This window comes from Phaethon lepturus, unplaced genomic scaffold (genome assembly GCF_000687285.1).
Source record: "Phaethon lepturus isolate BGI_N335 unplaced genomic scaffold, ASM68728v1 scaffold6485, whole genome shotgun sequence".
Lineage (NCBI taxonomy): Eukaryota > Metazoa > Chordata > Aves > Phaethontiformes > Phaethontidae > Phaethon > Phaethon lepturus.
This window is the reverse complement of record NW_010542542.1, coordinates 13,581-33,966: the sequence shown is the minus strand read 5'-3', so window position 1 is coordinate 33,966 and position 20,386 is coordinate 13,581. Positions and strand designations below refer to the sequence as shown.

General features: G+C 52.1%; 1 protein-coding gene across 1 annotated transcript in view; it reads left to right on the top strand.

The window, feature by feature from the left end:
• Positions 1-1,902: 1,902 nt before the first annotated feature.
• Positions 1,903-20,386, top strand: part of LOC104621539 (plexin-A2-like) — a gene marked incomplete at both ends in the record, with an annotated part of 30,514 nt that continues 12,030 nt past the window's right edge. Inside the window, 10 exon segments of the mRNA XM_010288055.1 lie at positions 1,903-2,054; positions 5,261-5,378; positions 8,600-8,736; positions 11,647-11,814; positions 13,166-13,259; positions 15,118-15,357; positions 15,543-15,686; positions 16,855-17,089; positions 18,535-18,677; positions 20,337-20,386. The exon segment at positions 20,337-20,386 is cut by the window's right edge and continues 34 nt beyond it. Of these exon segments, the coding sequence (XP_010286357.1) occupies positions 1,903-2,054; positions 5,261-5,378; positions 8,600-8,736; positions 11,647-11,814; positions 13,166-13,259; positions 15,118-15,357; positions 15,543-15,686; positions 16,855-17,089; positions 18,535-18,677; positions 20,337-20,386 (1,481 nt within the window).

Genomic DNA, 20,386 nt, shown 5'->3' with positions numbered 1-20,386 from the left:
TTTATGGCACAGTTACTTCAAAACTGTTCAATTAATGGCCACTAAAATCTAGGTCGAGTGGAGCTCCATATTGGGGATTTTCCAGGTCAGGACATTTTCAAAATACAGAATCGGCTCTGCTTTGTTCGGTGAGGCCGGCTGGCTCCACTGGTTGTGGTAAGGTCGGCAAACGGCAAACTGTGACTTCTTTTGAACAGTGATGAGCCAACGAGCCGGGCGGTGTAGGTGCTCCAGCAAACGCATCTTAACATAATCCAGAGCTGCAGAGGACGGTTGTAACTGTCAAGTACGTGAACTGCCAAGCTCAGGTGATTCCCAGCTAGCGATGTAAACATTACCAGTGCAGGCCTTCAGGACTCGGTGTAATGCAATCCAGCTTGATTCGGTAGCGTCTTTTACGGGCACAGAGTGCTTCACGGAGCTAAATGATACAAGACATGCTACGCGGCATGAGTTACAGAAAACAGCAGCGCAACAGACAGTGTGTGGTGAATAAGAAACCTCAGCGGTGCGGTCGAGGGGAGAGGGAGGTAGACGTTAAAGCGTACACAGAGGAAGGAGGTGGGGGTTGACACACGGTGCAGCTCTTGGGCTCTGCCGGCTGCGTGGAGCAGGCTGAACCCCAGCGCGCGTGGCCAAATCCAACAGCAGGGGAGGAGGGCAGGAAATGGGGAGGTGTAAGCAAGGGAGAAGGGAAGTGGCTTCAGCTGGGGTTTGAAATGCAGGAAGGTGCTGAGAACTTGGAGCCACAGAATTGATGGGGAACAGGGGTGTCCTGATGGCATTAGCAGTTTGCACTGGGTGGGAAAGGGGAGACGAGCCCCGTGGCACTGGCACTAGTGCAGGGGGTCCCACGGGGGCTGCTTTGGGGCGCACTCAGCCTGCCGTGCAGCAGGTTGCTGGGATGCGCTCTCGTGATGGGGCTGGTTTGCTGCCTTCCTAACCTGCTCACGTCCGGGGAACAGCGAGCTCTTACGAAGGTGAAAGAAAAGCAGCCATCCATCCGGAAACGCCAAGGAAAAGGTTTTGAAGAGCTCAAGCCTTTTGCCAAAGAAAGGGGTGGAACAAACAAGCGTAAACAAGATTTATCCATTAAATTAATTAAATTGCATTATTATGGATTATGTTTATTTATTGATAACAGCTGTAGCATGGGGAACATTAACAACTCACCCAAGAGCAACAACAGACTAGTGGCAGATTCAGGACAACTATTTGAGAAACTTGGGTCCAAATTTTGTGACTATATGTTAGTGTAATTTATACTCCTAATTGAAGACAATATTGTCCTTAATGAAAGTCTACAGAAGCAGAGATGATTATGGCTGAGGCAGGCTGTAAACAGGCAGCTTTAAAGCAGACACCTCACCCTTTAACATTTCTAAGTCATTTGAGGTGCCAACTTACTAATAAAATGTGACGTTAACATTCAGAGAACATCCAAGGCAGAAGTTAACAAAGTTCTCCAAAGCAACAGGCTGCTTCTGGAAGGTGACTTACCATCTTGTGTAGATATGTAAAAAAGGAGCCGGTCTTATCCTCCGGCAAGGCTTTCTGGGGGATGGTGTTGCTCACACCTCTTGGCCAGCTCAGGGACCTTGATGTCGTGTCTTGGAGCTCAGCACAGATGTATTTCAACATCCTTGGGCTGAAATCCATCTGTGTTGGATTGGCCTGGGTTTGGGCTTCTCCAGGACACCCAGAGGGGTCATGAGAAGGTGGTTCTGGCCTGGGTTGGGCAAAAGGAGCAGGTGGAAGTTGCAGCACTCGTCCTCTGTGGGTGGGCTGCAAAGCCAGCTTGTCCTTTCCAAGCTAGACACAGGGTTGAAGAAGCACGGGTGCGAGGGGGACACCGGCTCAACTTTCCTCCCACAGCTTGACCTGTGTTTTGTTTCCCTCTAGATCCTGACAGTGTCAGGCCCCCCAGAAGGAGGGACGAGGGTCACCATCCGTGGCGTGAACCTGGGCCTGGATTTCTCCGAGATCGCCCATGGGGTGCAGGTTGCTGGGGTGCAGTGCACACCCCTGCCCGAGCAGTACGTCGTCGCAGAACAGTGAGTGGCCTCAGGGACCTCACCCGTCCTCTCCGCGGGTCCCCAGGGCTGGCCAGTCTGCACAAAGCCTCTTCCCTGACCTCCAGCAAATGCACAAGAGGCAAATAACTCATCCAGACCCCAGGCACCGTCTCTCCACCCTTTCCAACCCTGCAGCCCTGTGGGAAGGGGTCTGGAGATGGATGGTGCCTGGACTGTGCCATGCCAGTCCTACACCAGAAGGGGATGAGGTGCTCGGATGCTCTCTCGGGGGTTTAAGCAGCCCTTTAAAGCTTTCATTAAGCATTTTGTTTCCTTCCACACTGCAGTTCCTGCTTTGCTAAGCAACTTTTCTGATGAGCACCTTGCTGTTGACGCTGAGCCTCTCTGCCCCCTCCGCTCCCCATCACACTTGAAATTCAGCCGGCGCTGCTGGCTACACGCAGCCATTTGTTAGGCGGGTGAGGCAGTGACAGCCGCTTAGTCCGAATGGGCCTCCGCTGGAGTCAATTCATTTATTTCACTAAGAAAAATGTCAACCGAAAATTAGAAAATAGGCATGTAACAGAGGATGGGCGAATAAACCTCCCAAAGTGACACACAGTCCTGTTGCTGTTTCGGGGGAGGACGTTCTGGTGTAGCCAAGGTGCTGAGGGATGTGTTGGGGGTCATTCGTGCAGGGCAGGAGAGGAGCAAGGTGACGTCTCTCCTTGGGTTGTCTAATCTCACCCACTGGGGGTGTCGGGTAGGGCCGTGGCTGCTTGCGGCGGGTGCTGGGGAGCCCAGGGTGCACGAGTGGTCCCAGCAGCACGGGTCTGCCCCAGTTTCGGGAGCAGCTGAAAGCAGTCCTCTGGTGGTGAAATGGGTTTGGTGGGTCCCAGTGTGACCCTCAGCACAGCGGAAGGACCTGTCACTAGCACGTGTTGGCGCTGGTTTGCTTTTTGCTCACTCCTTGTCTTTGTTTCCCCATCTGTAAGACAGAAATGACATTAATCTCCCATTCCGAACAGCGAGGATGCGTGCGGTACGTCAGTGTATCACCCGATCACTAGATGAAGGGTGCTGTGGGCGTGCAAAGCATCGCTGGTGTTACTGCGGGAGTGGCTCCGAGCGCTGCACCGATAGCACTGTCACTGCTAGCGGTTCGGGCTTTTCTGCTCAGCAGTATTTTGTTTTGTTTTATTTTTCGAGTAAAGGATGGAAGATTATAGAATTATCCTCCTTTGATGGTATGAAACCCTGATTTTACAATCATGACTCTAATTACGGCTCTTGAGCTTTCAAAGTTTGTTAACATCATTAAAACATTTACCCTGGGCAGATAACAGCAAGCGTTAGCATGAGAGCTGCCTTTTAAAGGTGAAAACAGATAAAAGGACCCTCTTAAGGGTTCTGTGGGCAGACTGAATTCCAAGACTGTAATGACTCACCATATGCTCCAGCCACGCAATCTATCAGCCAGCAATTAGGTTAATGTTGGTGAAAGGGCCACTTAGCCCAGCAATCAGCACCCTACAGCTCTGCCGAATGCATCATTTTGTAACGAGGTACCTGCTGGGAATTTGGCTTTTATCAGGAATCGGGATCGGGTGTACCAGGTCACTTGCACCCTGTCCAGCGCCCCATCATGCCGGGTGCTGGATGGCAGCTGCTACTTTACTGGCAAATAGTTGAGTATTTGGTGTTTCCCCCCGTATATAGCGCTCGGTCTGTCCTTGCTTCTTGTGGGAGAAAACCTCCACTCCCCTCTCCTGCCCGTGGGACATCAGGAATCACTTCACCTTGCCCAGTTTGCCTGTGGGCTGGCAGGAGCAGAGATCACTGCTCTCGAATGCCAGCCCTCCGCCCTAGCCCACAGCGGGCCGGCACAGAAACCCTGCCTCCTCGCCGCGCTGCCGCTTTGCAGGAGAGGTGGTGAAGGAGCAGACAGAGAGGTGCATGGGCGATGCCTGCTTGAAAGGCAGAGAGAGGAGCACGTGGCAGATTGAGGCACACAGCTGAGATGCTTCGGTTCCTGTTCTCCAAAGGCAGCGTCTCTAGACAACCCGTTTTGATGTGCAGTAATAAGGACTTTCACATTAGAGCTCTTTACTAGCATGTATGTATTTCCTTAGGCCTCCTGGCATCACCGGTGCATGCTGTCTGCAGGCTCTTTTTTCCTTTAGTCTTTTTATTTTATTTGTAGTGAATTTAATGCTGCTGAAGGCAGCTGAAACGCTGCCTTCACAAATCGGAGCCTTTCACACGTTTGCCCGTGACCGGCAGCAGAGCGAGCGTTTCCCCTGCCGCTCTGCAAAAGCACCTTCAGCCTCACCGGGGAAGGACGCTCTGGCTCTTCCTCTGCTGTCCCTCTCGGGGCCAAACGCCAGCAAGTGTCTCATGACCAGGGGCACTGCATCCCCCTGCCCCGGGGCGGGTTACTCCTGTCCTCGGGTGTCTGGTGCCTGTCAGGATGCTCTTGAATTTGTCTTTCCAGCATGGCCACGGGAGCAAGCAGCATCCATCCCCTTTTTTAGGTACAGCTAGAGAGCGCTGGCAGCTGATGGCACTTAGAAAACCTCTCTCAGTAGGCATTAGGCATCCCCAGTGCCCTGGGATTTTTGGATGACACAGCCACAGGGTGCTGTAATGAGGGTTTCCCCATCTTCCAGCCTGGCCTGCTGTGGTTTACCCCAGCAGCTCTCCTGTCCTTTGCCTGCCTCGGGATGTGCCCACGGGGCTGAGCTGAGCCACGTGAGGAGCACGAGATGGGCGTCTTTCAGTGCCGCTAACTCCTTTTACCAGCATCGGTGTGTTCTGTGTCAGCCAGCCCTGTCTCCCCTGCAAAGGCTGCTTTCCACGGCTGTCTCTATCATCCCCGAGCAGGTTTCTCCATTTTTGATTAACTGGGAGACTGCAGTATGAGCTGTTCGCTTAATGAACTCATCTGTTACTCTAAGGACTTCGCACTCACTTTGCTACTGGCTAATATATTGCCATTAGTGCTCTGCTTTGCTCTGGAGTTTACAGCTTGTAATAATTATGTCTAATTTTGATTTTTTTTTCTTTAAATTACTACATGGGGTAAAAATAGACTCAGTAATTAACTTCTTCTAAAGAGGCAGATATCAAAGTTAAAGAGGGGGGAAAAAAAAAGAAGAAAAGAAGAAAGCCAGCCCTGCGCAGAGCTGCGCAGGGCACTGCTGGCCCCTCCTGCTAACGCCTCACTGCGGCATTTCTGCTTCCAGGATCGTCTGTGAAATGGGGCAGGCGCTTCCAGGGATCAGCTCCGGCCCAGTGCTCCTGTGCATTGGAGAGTGCAAGCCGGAGTTCACGGCCAAGTCCGCGCAGCAGTACATGTTCGTGGTGAGTGTCCTGCCGAGGCGGGGAGGAGGGGGCGGCACGCGTCCGCTCTACGAGCGCACATGTCAGATGGATGGGGTTCAATGCCAGAAGGCTATCCCAAATTTGCCATCTTTTTCTGATGCATTCCCCATGGCATTGTGCAATTTGTTGGTAGGCTGGTTTTCAGGATCTAGACCTCACGCAGGCCTACAGAATAAACAGCATTTGGTTTCAGCTTTGCACCTCTGAAATTGTGATAACCTTCTCTGAATTGCTAGGCTCGGTCACTCCTTGCAAAGTGCACCGTTGTAATCTCAGCAGAAGCGTTAGGCAAAGCACAACTTTGTTCTCCACCTGAGGACTTTCTGTGCACAAGGAATTGCCGAGGAGTTCCAGTCGGCACTCAAAATTTTCCTCTGCTTGTAATGAAGGGATGTTGTTACTCTGGTGCTCAGTTAATGGGGGTAAAATCTAGGACGCTGCTTCTTGCCGGTTTTGAAGACGTTTCTGTACATCCATGCACACACATACAGGCACCGATGGGCCTTTTTGCCTGTACACAGAAACACACAACAGGAGAGAAAGCACCAGAGTCAATGCTAATGCAGCTCAGGTGCTGCAGTCCTGCTAGAAACTTAATCAACTGCCTGTGAAACCTAAACATACCTGAGTTAGTTTCTGTGTCTATAGATTTAATCTTGTCCCCATGATGCCTTTGGGATGGAAGGGTAATTGTGCATCCAAACATTCAGGGATTTTTTTCCCGCTCCGAGCGTCCTGGCTCAGTGTAGGCTTTCTCCATCTGCGTAATGGAGAGCGGCTCTTTGGGTTGGTGGGCTTCCACTGGTTGAGTGGGTCATTTCTTTCTGTTGTTTAATTAGCAGCCTTTTGATTCGTAAACTTAAAAGCAACGGCTGGGCTTTCTCATATCTCCAGTTTTGCCTAAACAGGGCACTTCATCCAGCCACATTGATTTTGTGCTTTAGTGGAATCTGTATGCAGGCGAATGCCAGCACTTACCAATTGTCCACAATTTGTGAACTAATTGAGAGATAAATCAGGCTAGCCCCTGCCACCCTATCGGCACTCGAAGCAACACCCTCCCCTGGGATTTCATTTGTTCAACAACATAACAGGGTGCAAAATATCAGCCCATTTTGCTGGAATATGCCAGAAACCCCTCTGATCATCAGAGGGCACTGCCAGTGTAGTCCCCAGGTTTGCCGTTATTGAAAGGCAGGATCCCATGCGACACAAGGACGATGCTCTCTTCCTTTGTGTTAAATAATAACCGGGAGCCAGTGGAAGGTAATTACGGAGATGAATCTTGGCATAGTACCTTGCAGCAACCTGGTGAGCATATGCCGAGCGTTACGATCCCTTGCATTGTTGCTTCTGATTTTCAACGCTTACCCTGATTATATCGTTTCTTTTTCTCAGGCATCTAAAACTTCTAGCACATCATTTCCTTTTGTTAGTTGGCCTCTATTTTTCTCTTTAGCGCCGCCACGAATTCCATTACAGCTGGTTTGTGCCATTAAAGTCAGTAGTAAAATTGATTGGTACCTTAAAGCAGAGCTCTGTTCTGACCCTGAGAGGGTTCATGCCTTGGTGAGCTCATCTGGTGCCTGACATCGCGCAGGAGCGATGCTGCCACCTTAGTTACACCCGCTTTATCTGGGGAGGTGGAACCTTGGAGCTACTTTGGATCTGTAAATCTGTCATAATTATCACCAAATCATGAGTTGAAGATGGAAAATTCTTACTCAGCTTTCAGGCCCTCATCCGATGCCGGCCTCAGCCCAGCCTTGGGGCTTTTTGCAGATCTCCCACGAGCAGACTGGCCCAGAGGCGGGGCTGGAGGAGGAGGGTGGCTGGTGGTGGGCTCCCACTGTCTGGCGCGTTCACAGCATTGCCGCTTGTTCCTAATTCACCTTGGGAACAGTCGCCAGGGTTGGGCTGGAGGCAGAAGGAGGTTTTTCATGGGCAGTCATACATTGAACATCCTTTGGAGGTCTTTTGCATTTTGGAATGATTTCTCTCGGTTATATGAAATGCTCCCAAGCCTGCCTAGTGGAAACATTGCTATTACCATCCGCATTGTCTAGCACTGCCATTTGCTGGGATAATCACAGAATATCCTGAGCTGGAAGGGACCCACGAGCATCACTGAGTCCAACTCCTGACCCCAGCTGGGATAAGAGCTGTGGGCTGACCATGAGCAGGTGAAGGACAAGGCTTTCCCTCCTGTAACATTATTCCATAATTATCCACAACGAGGTGGGTTGTGTGTTTTTCTCTGGACTATTCAGGAGTAGAGTCAAACGGGCTTTTGGTCTAAGCTGCTTTGGCAAATGCTGTGGCACCCAGAAAACACATGTTGCATTGTGAAAACAGTAGAGAAAACAGGACAAACTCCCCAAGCTGCCAAGCAGGTGGTCCCAGGGGAGTGGAGCTGGGAGGCTGCCAGCCTTTGCAGATGAGAGTCATAAAGAGGGTAATGTGAGAGTATTAGTAAAACAATTTGGTAATATCCACTGATTGAAAACAAATAAAAAGGTACCTGCTTTGTGCAAATCCTATTAAGGGGAATAAATAGCTATCATGGTGCAAGGCGGGATAAAGAAGTGGCATTGCTGCAATAATATCACCAATAAAATGTCGAGTGGGATCTAGGTTTGCCCGCCAAGGATGTCTTTCCATTAGTAAGGAGAAACAGGCTCTGGGCCCACAATACTGTCACTGGTGGCTCATAGGAAGCTGGAGCTGATGGTGCTGCCCTTTGTTAAAGTTGTGCAGTATTTCCCATTGCCATACCCTGGTGGGCATTTTTGATGCTCTACCACGTTGGCAAACTTTAAACATTTGGGTTCAAATTTCCATTGTGGCAGTTTGCTTGGCTTGGGATATAGTTCAGATTTGAAACTATGGTGCAAACAGCTTACCTTTGTTTAAGAAAAAAGTAAATACATACTTTTGCCAAGGCTAAATTTGCAATGATTTTGTCTCTCTCTCAGATCTGGGATCAAAAATTTAGCAGGAGTTTTGTCAGCTGCCCACGACGCATCCTCATTTTGCTTTTTCGTTTTAAAAAGGGTATCCTCGCCCAGCCAAAGATGAGAAGATGCTCGGAGGACGGTGCTTCTCCAGCCGGCTCTCCGGCGCAGCCCCTGCGCAGCCGCTCGCTGACGGCTCCCCTCGCAGCAGGCGGGAGTGCTGAGTTTGTGCTTTTCTTTCTCCAGACTCCGGCAGTGAGCTTTCTGAATCCCAGCCGCGGTCCGGAGTCGGGAGGGACGATGGTGACCATCTCCGGGCACTACCTGGGAGCCGGCAGCCGCGTGTCGGTGCTCCTGGGAAACCAGACCTGCGAATTCTACGGGTAAGGGGCCGAGCCGGGCCAGCGCAGGCTCCTGCATCCTGCACCACATCAACTGCAAACATCACTGCAACTGTAAAATGTTTATAGTAGTCATCAGTACCTGCCCCCAGCCCAGCTGGTCTGAAGAAAATGTAGCATTTATAAGAAACGTCTAGTTTCTCTTCTCACAGATCAACAGCTTGCATTACTTTTATTGCAGCCACTGCTGCAGGTACCTCAACCTCTTAGAAATGGTCTGAGCAAGGGGTGGGCTTCTGCATGGCAGAGTAAAACCAGGATCTGCACGTGCCTTCTGCTGAGAAACTTGCACAGCCATCAGTCTCTTCTGGGACTTCTAAGGCAAATTTGCTTTCTATCCAGCAGTGTAAACACAGAGTTGACATTTGCAGGGTTTAATGGGTTTTCTTGGGGCTTAGATAAAAAAGATACATGCAGTATACATCTGTGTGCATCACATACACATCTGTGCCCTGTACCAAACGTGTATAGGTGCCCCAAAGCAGCTGGCAGTATGGATTTCATAGCGTGGGCGCAGCCTGTGCGGGAACCTAAGCGAAGCGGCGTGATGTGCAAAGGGATTCTGCCTGTCAGATCCACGCTCAGGCTTCCCAGGAGGAACTCAGGAAGTTTCTGGGAATGTAAAGACCCCCGGAGGTGAATTTCTCATCTCGAAGACTGAGAGGTTCTCTGATACGGGAGCTGTGGGCGTTCAGACGTGGGAGCATGTTGGGATATTAGCAGTGCTTATTCTAGCTCCATCCTAGAATGGTGCTTCAGGGGGTCTGGACATGCCGAGGTCTTCAGGTACAGATGAACTCTCTGAGTGCAAAGCAGTGTAGCTGATCCATCAACATTTCTTCGCATACCTGAAGCAAAAATGCCAGACTGCGTCCTCAGATGTGCAGGGGTAACGGCGTATCCCCAGCGGAAGCAGCCTGGGAGCAGACTCAGCCCTGAAGTGTAGGCCCTTAAATATATGATTATATCCAGGCAACCTGCAGATACTGACCTGCAAAACCTGGAAGAGTTTTGAATTCTCTCTGTGTTCTAATTACAGCAGGCAAGCAGAAACTTAAACAAAGCAAGCGGCAGTGTATGAATGGCACCATCCTTCATGTGGGGTCACGCTGTGCACTTTGTTTTGCTTGGACTGTTTTGAGGCAATGAACTTCAATTGTATTGCAGGGTGTGGGGGAGCCTGATTAGATGAAGCAGTTTCTAATGAGATTCACTCTAATTACAGCTTCCCCCATTCTCCCCTCTCTGATCGGAGGAGTGGGTAGATTCACCATGACGACATAATAATAGCACAGAAAGCTAATTAACTGATCACAGGGAGCTGAGAGCAGCTCTGCCAGCAGCGATGCGTCACTCTGGATCTCGTGCCAGAGCTAAGCAGGCGCAATGGAGTCTGAGCGGCTGCGCCGGCGCAGGGCGGCAGAGCAGGCAGCAGGCAGGCAGGCAGCTCTTCAGCGGCATGGGCATGCACGGGAACACTCCGAGAATCAGCAAGGAGGGTGGAGAAGCGCGCTCCTCGCACAAGGATGCCCGCACGGTTAAATTAAACCTAGGTGGAGAGTGCGAATAAGATGAGGGTGGGAGGGAGGAGGAGGAGGGCGAGAAGGGGTGGATGTGTAATTGCATCAATAGAAATGATGTCAAGTCCAGTTTGTTTCATGTATTTTAGGAGGTTGTTTCTGTTCCCTTGGTTGTGGTGGATGGGAGTGCTGAGGTGTGAGCTGGGAACATCATGGTACCCGCTCTCCAATACCCCCCTGAAACGCCCGGTGCCGAGTGACGTGCCCGTACTCCTTAGGGAGGGTGGGGAGTGCGTAAGGGCCCTGAAAAGGGCACCACGCAGCATCCCCTTGCCCAGGCACAGGCACCGGAGCTTTGCTGGAAGCAGAGCAGGGGCACGGCTGCACCTGAGCCTCAGATGTTCGGGCACCTCCACGAGTTGCGCAGCCTCTGCAGAGGGTGAGGATGGTGAAGACTGGGCGTTCAGGAGTGCCAGTTTTTGATTTAAGTGCCAAACCGTCAGCGAGGTGCTGAAGACCTGCCTGCCCTCTCCCCTGTGAAAAGCCAAAAACTAAACAAGCCCTTTTCGGCAAGCCGGGGCAAGTTTGGGCAGGCGGGATGACCCCCGGGTGGCCGCGCCGGGGCACTGGCCTTCCAGGGATGTCACTCCAGCACTTCTTGCAGGAACAGCGTCCAGGCTCGCTGCAGAGCTGCGCGGTTCCTCGCAGCTCTGTCCCGGCAGCGGCGCCGCTTGGATCTCATTCCCCTTCTCCGTCCGTCCACCCACCGGCGCCTTTGTGCTGCCCTGCCGCTCGCCCTGCTCCCATGGAAGCAGATGGCCCGTTGTGTCCGGCCAGACAGCGCCGCGGCCGAGGTCACCCCTGCTCTGACGGGCAGACAAAGCCGGAAGGCAGCGGCGACGGTGGCATCGCCCTTCCCAGGCGGGGGCTTCCCAGCCTCCATTATGCTGCTCACAAGGGCCCGTGTGTGCAGGGGGGTGGGGAGGGGAAGAATTTGGCTTTTGAGTGAGCTTATGCATCCCACTTAAAAAGCAGCCATCTGTTTTCACACGCCCAGCAGAAGGCAGCGGGTTCACAGAGGGATGCAGGAGGCTGCAGTTTGGCATAAAGAGTAATTTCAGGGAGCCTGCGCTTCGCTCTTGGTGGGCAGGCGGAGACCCCTCCTGCGCGGAGCTCCGTTCCCTCCCTCCCATGCCAGCGAAGCCCCCCTGCGCGTTTTGGGAGCTCATCCCCTCCGCAGGTGTCCAAGTCTGGGGCTGATGGACGGCTCAGCCTTTTTGTGAGCTGCAGGGCAGCGCCAGGACAAAGGGTCGTTTTCGGCCCCCACGCCATGACCGCCCGTTAACGCTTCCCCGGCTTCTCTCTTGCATAGGCGATCCATGAACGAGATCGTGTGTGTGTCGGCCCCATCAGCCCACGGCCTGGGCGCTGTTCACGTCTCTGTCAGCGTCGACCGGGCTCAGCTGGAGCGGACCTTGCTGTTTGAGTACATCGACGATCCAAAGGTGCAGCACATCGAACCCGAGTGGAGCATCGCCAGGTAACGCAAGGCTCTGACAGCGGGTCCTCGACAGTGGGAGAGGGGCCAGCTCGCCCAGTCTGGGTCTTCTCCCTCAGCATACACTCAGTGCAGGCAAAAGAGGGTCTGTTTGGAAATGCCTATTCCACCCAGCGTCCTGGATTTATCAGGGCTGGGCATCTGCGGTGTTTGCATTTACCAAAAATCAGGTCCAGAGTTACTAAAGTAGTTGTGATTACCAAGGCGATTACAGCAGTGTCTGCAGTCTACAGTCTGCACTGAGATTCTGGGAGCATGAATAAAGCCCCAGGATCACTTCCATCTGCTGAAGAAGTGCACAATTGCTCAGTAAAGGCTCCTTCTTGTAGTCCTGGAATCAAACAAAACCAGCAACCACCAGAAAGAAAAAAGCGGATGCTAATCAAAATGTACTGTTTATCCCAGATTCACTGCTAGGAACGGGGCGACCAGCACTGTCACATCACCGTGATGTCGTCGCTGCTAAAAACCCTGGGCCATACTCATCCCCTGGTGTTACTTTAATGGTTGTGCTCACAAGGGCTGTAACACAGCTATTCAGTTCAAATTCCAATTCTTTTTTAAAATTGCCCTTGAAAGAAGTAAGTGTCTCACAGCAGGCTCTGTGAGATGTTTGCTCTGAGTCCAAGTTCAAGATCGCATCTGGTTTTGGGTGAGGTGGGTTTGATGGGCTGGTGAGGACTGCTAACAGAGGTGGTCTGAAGGGAACAGCTGGGCTCTGCTGCAGAGATGCTGGAGACCTGGGTGAATCTGGGCTGTGCTGCTCCAATTAACACATGAAAGAAGAAGCCAAGAGTGAAAGGCCTTGCCGAGGGGTACTGGCTGTAGAAGAATGGGGGTACTCCAGCCGGGGGGGCTGTGTCCTCGCTGGCCCTGATGACACTGGGTGCTCTTCATCCCTCCCCAGCTCTGTGACAACTTGCTGCGTCTGCAGTCCAGATGCAAGTGCATGTCAGTTCCTTCACTGCACGTACCATTTATCGTGTTCCTTAAAAACACCGCTATGTAAATCATTAAACACTGTGACTAATTTATTGTCTTACGTATTTAGTCTCAGCTCAGTTGCTTTCTGTGGTCCCATTTCTCATCCTGCTGCCTTGCCGTGCTGTTAGGTGTGCAGCTGGGAGCCGCGTATCTAGCTAACTTGTGAGACACCACTCCCAGCGGCTCGGGGAGTGGGTATTAATCCACTCTGTCACCCGGTGCCTGAAGTGTCTGCAGAAAACATCTTTCTCAGATCAACAAGCGTCCTTACTGTCAAGCGCAGTCTCTCTGCGCAGCCCCAGCCCCTCCTGCCCGATGTGTTAACCAGGTGTCTCCCGGTTCTCCGCAGCGGACACACGCCTCTGACCGTCACCGGCTCCAACCTGGACGTGATCCAGGAGCCGAGGATCCGCGTCAAGTACAACGGCAAGGAGTTTGTCAACGTAAGTAGCTGCTGTCAGCGCGGTGCTGCCGGGCTGCCGCACGGCAGGTCCCCCCCACCCGGTAACATGCACGGTTATGGGTGCGGTGCCTGCCGCATGATGAGACTTGCCGTGGCAAGAGCCGCTTTGGGGCTATTTCGCTAGACTCAGCCAAACTGTTAGCAGCAAAACCTGGGGACCCTGGGAAGAGGGATCCTGACACACAGAAATGGGAAATTACTTCCTCAGCAACACAGTAACTGCCAAGGAGTTTTCAAAGCTAGAAATGGAGGACTCCATTTTAGGTCATCTCCATGACCACAAATTCTGTCTTGGGTCAGATGATAAACTTGTTTCGCTCCTGAACTATTCCCCCCTTTGTCAGAGCCCCCGAGCCCGAGAACTTTCCTCTCCCTAGCATCCGTCTCCTCCCCGTACCTGGCTCAGCTCTACAGGTACGTTGTGATGGGAAGTCCAAGTGTAGCTGTCCCCATCGTCCCCAGCTGCTCCACGCTTCCCATTTTAGTCCTGCTCTTTCTGAAAAAGCCCGGAGCTAGGCGCCAAGACCTGCCAGCTACGAGGCTGCTGTTCCGCTAGTCTCTCCCTCGCTGCCTCTATAAAACCTCCTGTTGCCGCAGCCCTGGGCCCGGCACGCCTGCACCAGGGAGGGAGGAGAGAGGGGAGCCGCTGCTGAACAAGAAGCTTTCAGCCCACTCTTGCAGCTTGATCACCGCGGTAAGACCAGGTGCTGCTCCCCTGCGCCCTCCCTGCCGTGCGGAGGATGCGGGCCGTGGGGGTCCAGGTGTTTTGGTGACGCTGGGTGTTATTTTGATGCCCCCTTCCCCTCCTCCCGCCTATCACCCTGACGTTCCCGAAGCAGGGAGTTGGTAGCAGAATTTGGGGCTGATCTGGAACGCCACCTCCTTCCCCTTATCTGTATTTTTTCAGTCTGAGAGAGAAACTGAAATGAATCCTCAGCTAAACAGGAACTAAGCAATGCTCTTGTATTCTACAAATAACAATTGTACCTCCAGGACCTGCAGAAATTATTTTGACCGCGTAAAACTGATAAATATTGTTTCTTTGCAGTGATCTTTCTGACTGAATCTGTATTATCTTGGAAAGGGCAAATCACTTAGCAGTCTTTTCCTATTCCCTTTCTGCCTTCCCCTCTGAAGACCTTTTTCATCTGAGCTCTTTTTAAAGAGAAGACATCTAATTTTGTTGTTAGCAGTTGCAGTTATAGTGCTACAAAAATAATTCTGAACACACAAAATTGAGTGAAATTAAATCTTCCACTTATGGAGGGAGGCCAAATGGTTGGGCCCTTGCTGCTTTGTAAGGCAAGAGTCTCATAAATCAGCCAGCTCCCTGCTTGCAGGGGCTGGAGGAGCTGTGGGTGTCCTCAGCCCGGCGGGAGATGACCTTCGTGTTACCTCCAGCCCACGAGTGTCAGAGGATCGTTCCTCTCCCTGGCTGGCATTCGGGAATTGCCTCTAATCACCAATTTGTAGCAGGGACCAGGCATTCGCTAAGGGTCTCTTTCAAAGCTAGCATTGCCAAAGAGGATGCAGCTGGAAAGAAAATTAAGAATAAAGAAAAAGGGCTAAGTGATCTGCTATGCAAGCCTCTAGCTCCTTTGAAACACTGCTCGCTTTGAAGCTCGCACTCTGTCTCTGCACCAGTGCCTTCGTGCCGGCCGGTGGGGAAGCAAATTCCCCCAAACTATGGCTGTAATGCATCAAGCCCGGATTAAATATTTCCAGCTAAACTTGAATCTGGCGCACTTTCCGGGGAGTATTTAAGGAATCAGAACATCATTGTCCAGGTCAGGGTGAAGTTTTCGCTGACGTCTTTCAAAGCGTTGCCTTCCCCGCAGGTCTGCAAGGCGGTGAACGCCACGGCGCTGGCCTGCCTCGCGCCCCCCCTCACCCCCGAGTACCGGCCCGGCCTGGACGCCGTCGAGCGGCCGGACGAGTTTGGGTTCATCTTTAACAACGTGCAGTCCCTGCTGGTCTACAACGACACCAAGTTCATATATTACCCCAACCCGACGTTTGAACTCCTGAGCCCGACCGGGGTGCTGGAGCAGAAGCCGGGGTCACCCATCATCCTGAAGGTAAGGAGACCCTTACTCAACCCGTGGGAAGAGGCAAAAAAAATGCCAGAGAGAAGAGTTTTATACCCCCTTTGGAGAACGGCGTACACTAGGCAGAGTCCCATCATTTGCACAAGGTGGGAGTGAGACGAAAACTGGAGAAATGCGCTGCATCTTTGTACAGTCTTCTCTCCCCTTGTCCCTAGGGCAGAAACCTCTGCCCGCCCGCTCCTGGAGGAGCAAAGCTCAACTACACCGTGCTGATCGGAGAAACACCCTGCGCCGTCACCGTCTCCGAGACCCAGCTGCTGTGCGAGCCGCCGAATCTCACCGGACAGCACAAAGTGATGGTGAGGGACCAAACACTCCTGTCGGCATCCCTTCCCTTCCTCCTCCTCCTCCTCCTCCTCCTCCTCCCTGACTTGCTTGGATATTGAGTGCGATTTCTTGTCCAAGGATCGGTAGGATTTTAGATCTTTATGGCTGTTTAATTGGAAGCTTAAAATATTGATGTGCATTAGCATGGAGAAACTTCTTATTCCCTCCCTGAGACTCGCCACCTACTATCAGAGCCTTCTAGAAGGAACAGGTTTTTCTGGCAGTGCCTTCAGCACCAGGTACCATCTTTTCTCTGGTGCTGCTTGCTCTTCCTTCAGTAGGTGAGACCACTTTCTCGCTCCTGTAGGTTAGGAAGGGGTTTTATCAGTCCTTGTAGCCAGATCTGATCTGCTAAGTGGATGGAAAGGTTTTGCCTTTTTCCCGAAGCAGAAGCAGCCAGGGACATCTGAACACTGGACCGGTCGGATCAACGGCCTCGTCCAGGATAACAGTCGGTGTCTTCCTCTGCGTTGGTTTTGGGCATTGCTGCTTCCTCTGATCCGCTCGCAGACCAAGCGCGCAGCTGCCGAAGTGCTTGAGCACAGCCCAAATGAGGTTGTAATTGTGATTTATTTCCCTTTAAGTTCAGCATCCAAAACATATTCGGATTATCACAGAGTGATTCACAGAAGCGCAACCTGGCTGAGAGCTGCCTGCATCTGTGGCCAGGGCACATCCAAGAAAAGCCTGTCCCGGCATTAACCTCCAGCGTGTTTGCTGTGTAGCATCCACATGGGGCTTTCTCTTCCCTTCTCTGTTCTCCCTTTCCAGTCACTCTGGTTTCTTGTCAGTGAAATTATCACTGGGTTGCTAATGTCCATGGTTTACAAAAGGGAGTTGAAAGCTTATAAAATGAAAGTCAAATGGAGCCATCAGATAATAAGAACAAAGCCCAGATAGTGAAGGGCTGGCACATTTATCATGACTTGAAGCTTCGCTGTGTTCACATAGGCTGCACCCTCTGTGTTTGAAGGCAATCGGAGCCACTATAGTCCTGGCTGAAACAGGGGCGGTTCGGTGCCTCTTCCTTAGGGGTCCGTACAGCCCGTGCAGCGTGTGCCCTGACCAGGAAGGATGGGACTTTGGGACAGGCTGACACCCTTGCCCAAAGCCTCTGGTTATCTCCGTTGTGCTTTGTAGGTGCGTGTTGGTGGTATCATCTTCTCCCCTGGTTCGGTGAGCATCATCTCAGACAGCCTCCTGACCCTGCCGGCCATCGTCAGCATCGCGGCCGGAGGCAGCCTGCTCCTCATCATCGTCATCATCGTCCTCATCGCCTACAAGCGCAAATCCCGAGAGAACGACCTGACCCTCAAGAGGCTGCAGATGCAGATGGACAATCTGGAGTCCCGGGTAGCCCTGGAGTGCAAGGAGGGTCAGTACTGCCCGGGACCGGGCGCACTCTGTGCGCTGCAGCCCGGCGCTCTGGTCCCCAGCTTTCCCCACCGGAGCCACCCCAGTCACCCCATTTTTTGCCGAGAGGAGCAGGGTGCGTGCCCTGCGAGGCTGCGTGGGAGGGTGGGCAGTGACAAGTGTGTCAGCAGCAGACACGGCTCTGCTGCCTAATGTGCAGAGAACAGGATTAAAGCTTGATCCTGCTTAAGTGACATGCCTAGATCGCATTGTGAGGACAGTGCAAGCCCCAGCGTGCCCGGCACAATATGCCCCCTTGTCTAATGGCTTTTTAGTAAAGGGCTTTTAAAAAGGAAGAGTGAGATAGGGAGAGGAGGAAGCTCGGACCCCTGAGAAACAGCACATATCCCAGATGGAAGGCAGTAGGGCTGGAAAGCTGATCCAATCCCTCCTCCAGCCTATAAGATGTGAGCCCAGAGCAGCAGGAGCAGGTCTGAGGGATAGGAAGAAGCTCCTCAGGCATTTGCTTCTGGGAAATCTTGTGTGTTACTTGGAGTCGCTAGACCTGCCGCTCGCGGATTTCAGCACAGGCAGGTCTGTCCCTGGCGAGGAGGCGGCTGAGCCTGGCCTCTCGCAGGGCAGTCGTGTAGCTGGTGGGTTGAGACAAAAAGCGTTCTGGGGAGGAGTGCTGCTGTTGTTTCGTATGTCCTTCCAGCTGGAAGGGAGCTTAGTGAATCAAAGGAAAGCTGCAAAATTTCATAGTCTGACCTCTGTATATAGAGAGAGTTGCATTGGATTTCTTCAGCTGATTTTAAAAGGGTAGCCTTGAAAGCACAGGACAAAAAATGATATATATTCAGGAGAGACCACAGCTTCGGCACGGGCGCAGCTTAGCTGGCGTACAAAGACCTTACTGAGCCAACATTTCATACTTTGGAGAATGAACACAAGGACACACATACAGCTGTATAACACAGTGATGTTATGTTATAAGAGAAAGAATAAATTCCTTCCTGACCCCTGCAGCAGGCAGTTTCTGCTTGGATTTGGTGTGCATCAGATTTGATTATTTTGGCAACTGTTGATAGAGGAGGAGAAGAAGAAAGGAAAATAGGGGAGGTACCAAGTCATAAAAATAGATCCTCATTTCTATCTGCAGCCTTTAAAAGTGTTTTAGGTGTGTATACGCAGGTGTGAACTGCATACAAATTAATAAGCATCTTTTGTTCTCGGCATCTGCTCTGTGCAGTGTGCGCTCTCTCGCTCTCCGCTGCTGAGACAGTCTGCAGGGGTGAGGGTCTGTCTGAGCTGTGCAGCAAGGTCTCCTCCAAAGCGGTTTCCTGAGCTGGCCTGTTGACGGTCGCTGCCGTGCCCCCAAGGAGAGCCCTCCCCAAAGCCTCTGCCCCGCAGCCTCGGCTCCCGGAGCTCATCTGTGTTTCTCTGTCTCGTTCTGTTCTCCCCGAATAGCCTTTGCAGAGCTGCAGACAGACATCAATGAATTAACCAGTGACCTGGATCGCTCCGGCATCCCGTACCTCGACTATCGGACGTATGCCATGAGGGTCCTTTTCCCCGGCATCGAGGACCATCCTGTCCTGCGGGAGCTGGAGGTAAGGAACGGGCTGTGCTCCGGCCCTTCAAAGCTTCCCTGAGCCCTCGGGGAAGCCAGCGTGAAACCCTGAAGCACCTTTGTGCCTTCCACACCAAATCTTATCACTGGGGTTAGCAGGATGAGCCCCGAGTTCATTTTAACTAAGCAGCTGGTGTTCTATCTCCATTGCATCTTGCTTGATTCCTTTCGGTTGCTTCTCCACGGTGTTGCTTTAGTTTTATTTTATGGGTTTTTATACTGCTATAAGCCAGCAGCAAAGCATGGCAGATAAGTTATCGGTGTCCTTTTAAAGCCCTCCTTAATCACCTTCCTGAGCAGGGGGAGGCTGCGCGCCTGGGAGCACCCTGCCCGGAGCACCCTCCGCTGCTGCTCTTCCATGGCGTGTCCACAGGAGGGCCAGCGCCGAGCCTCGGGGTGGCCGGCCTCCCGCCTGGCTGCGAGCAAGCGCCTTCGTCTCCCTGCTTTCTCCACCAGTATGTGTAAATATATGTACAAGATTGTCACCGAGGACTTAGAAGAACTGGTAACGTAAAAGGGTCCATCAGACCACCTTGCAGATGGGCCCTGCTCCCCTGTGAGAGCGCCAGGAAAAATGACGGTGCTTCCAGAAACGTCTGCCACCGGGCACGGGGCTGCCGGCCTCCACCCAGCGCCAGCACGCCCGGCCGTGCTGGGCTCGGCGCTCCCTCGGAGGCTGGCATCGCTCCAGTAAATCCTGACGGTCCTGTTGCCTTCACGCAGGCCGGGGGGTGGCCCAAATCTTCAGCCAGAGATGTAAGAGGAAGAAGCCCTGATTGCTGGTGCTCCACGCAGCCGCACTGTCTTTCCAGGCGAGCACTACTTAGCATTAATGCATCAAATTGGATTCCCTTCCAGTGGGCCACCAGCACTGAGCAGTTGCTGTGGTGTTGGTAAAACTCAGCAGGCTTTGAACCAGCCTCTCCCAGCACGTTCCCATGCCCTGAGCTTTCCAGTCCCAGCATTATGTTCCCTGTTTAAATTGCCAAATAAGCTGGTGCTCTAGCAAACAAATATGAATGCTTTTTATTTGTTTTACTCATGAAAAACAGAATTGCAGAAGTGATAAATGTGTTGCCAATTACACAGTTGCTTAATTATGTAACGTAAGTAAAACCAATACATAAGTCTCCAAGATGTTTGGTAGAGAGTTGCTTAATGTAGTTCATCATTTTCACTTGTAATGAATTACTTGAATCTGCAACTGGCTGAAAGCCTCAATTAATTTTTTACACTTGTCCCATAATAAAGCAATAGTCTAAATTAGTATTTAATTTACTTACAAGAGTGTCACTTTTTGTGCAGAACAAGCAAAATTGTGTGTCATTTATAGGGCCGTTAGCCTCAAAGCAGCAGCTTTATGGCATGCAGAGAGTGCAGCTCGGAGCAATGATTAAGGCAAGCTGTGCTGAAGTGCTGGGGGAGGACAGAAGGAGTGGTGCTTGTTCAGGACTGGCCAGAGACCACGTTCAGGGATGCTGGAGGCCCTGCGAGATGGGGTGCTCGCTTGTGCACCCAGGATTAAACCATTCACCTCGCCCATTGTGCTGGCAGAGTCACCCCGTGGTGGTGCAGGGCTCCCCTCCGGGTCTTTGTCCTCCCGTGCCTTGGCTGATGGCCATGCTCTCCTCCACTGCAGGTGCAAGGGAACGGGCAGCAGAGCGTGGAGAAAGCCTTGAAGCTCTTTGC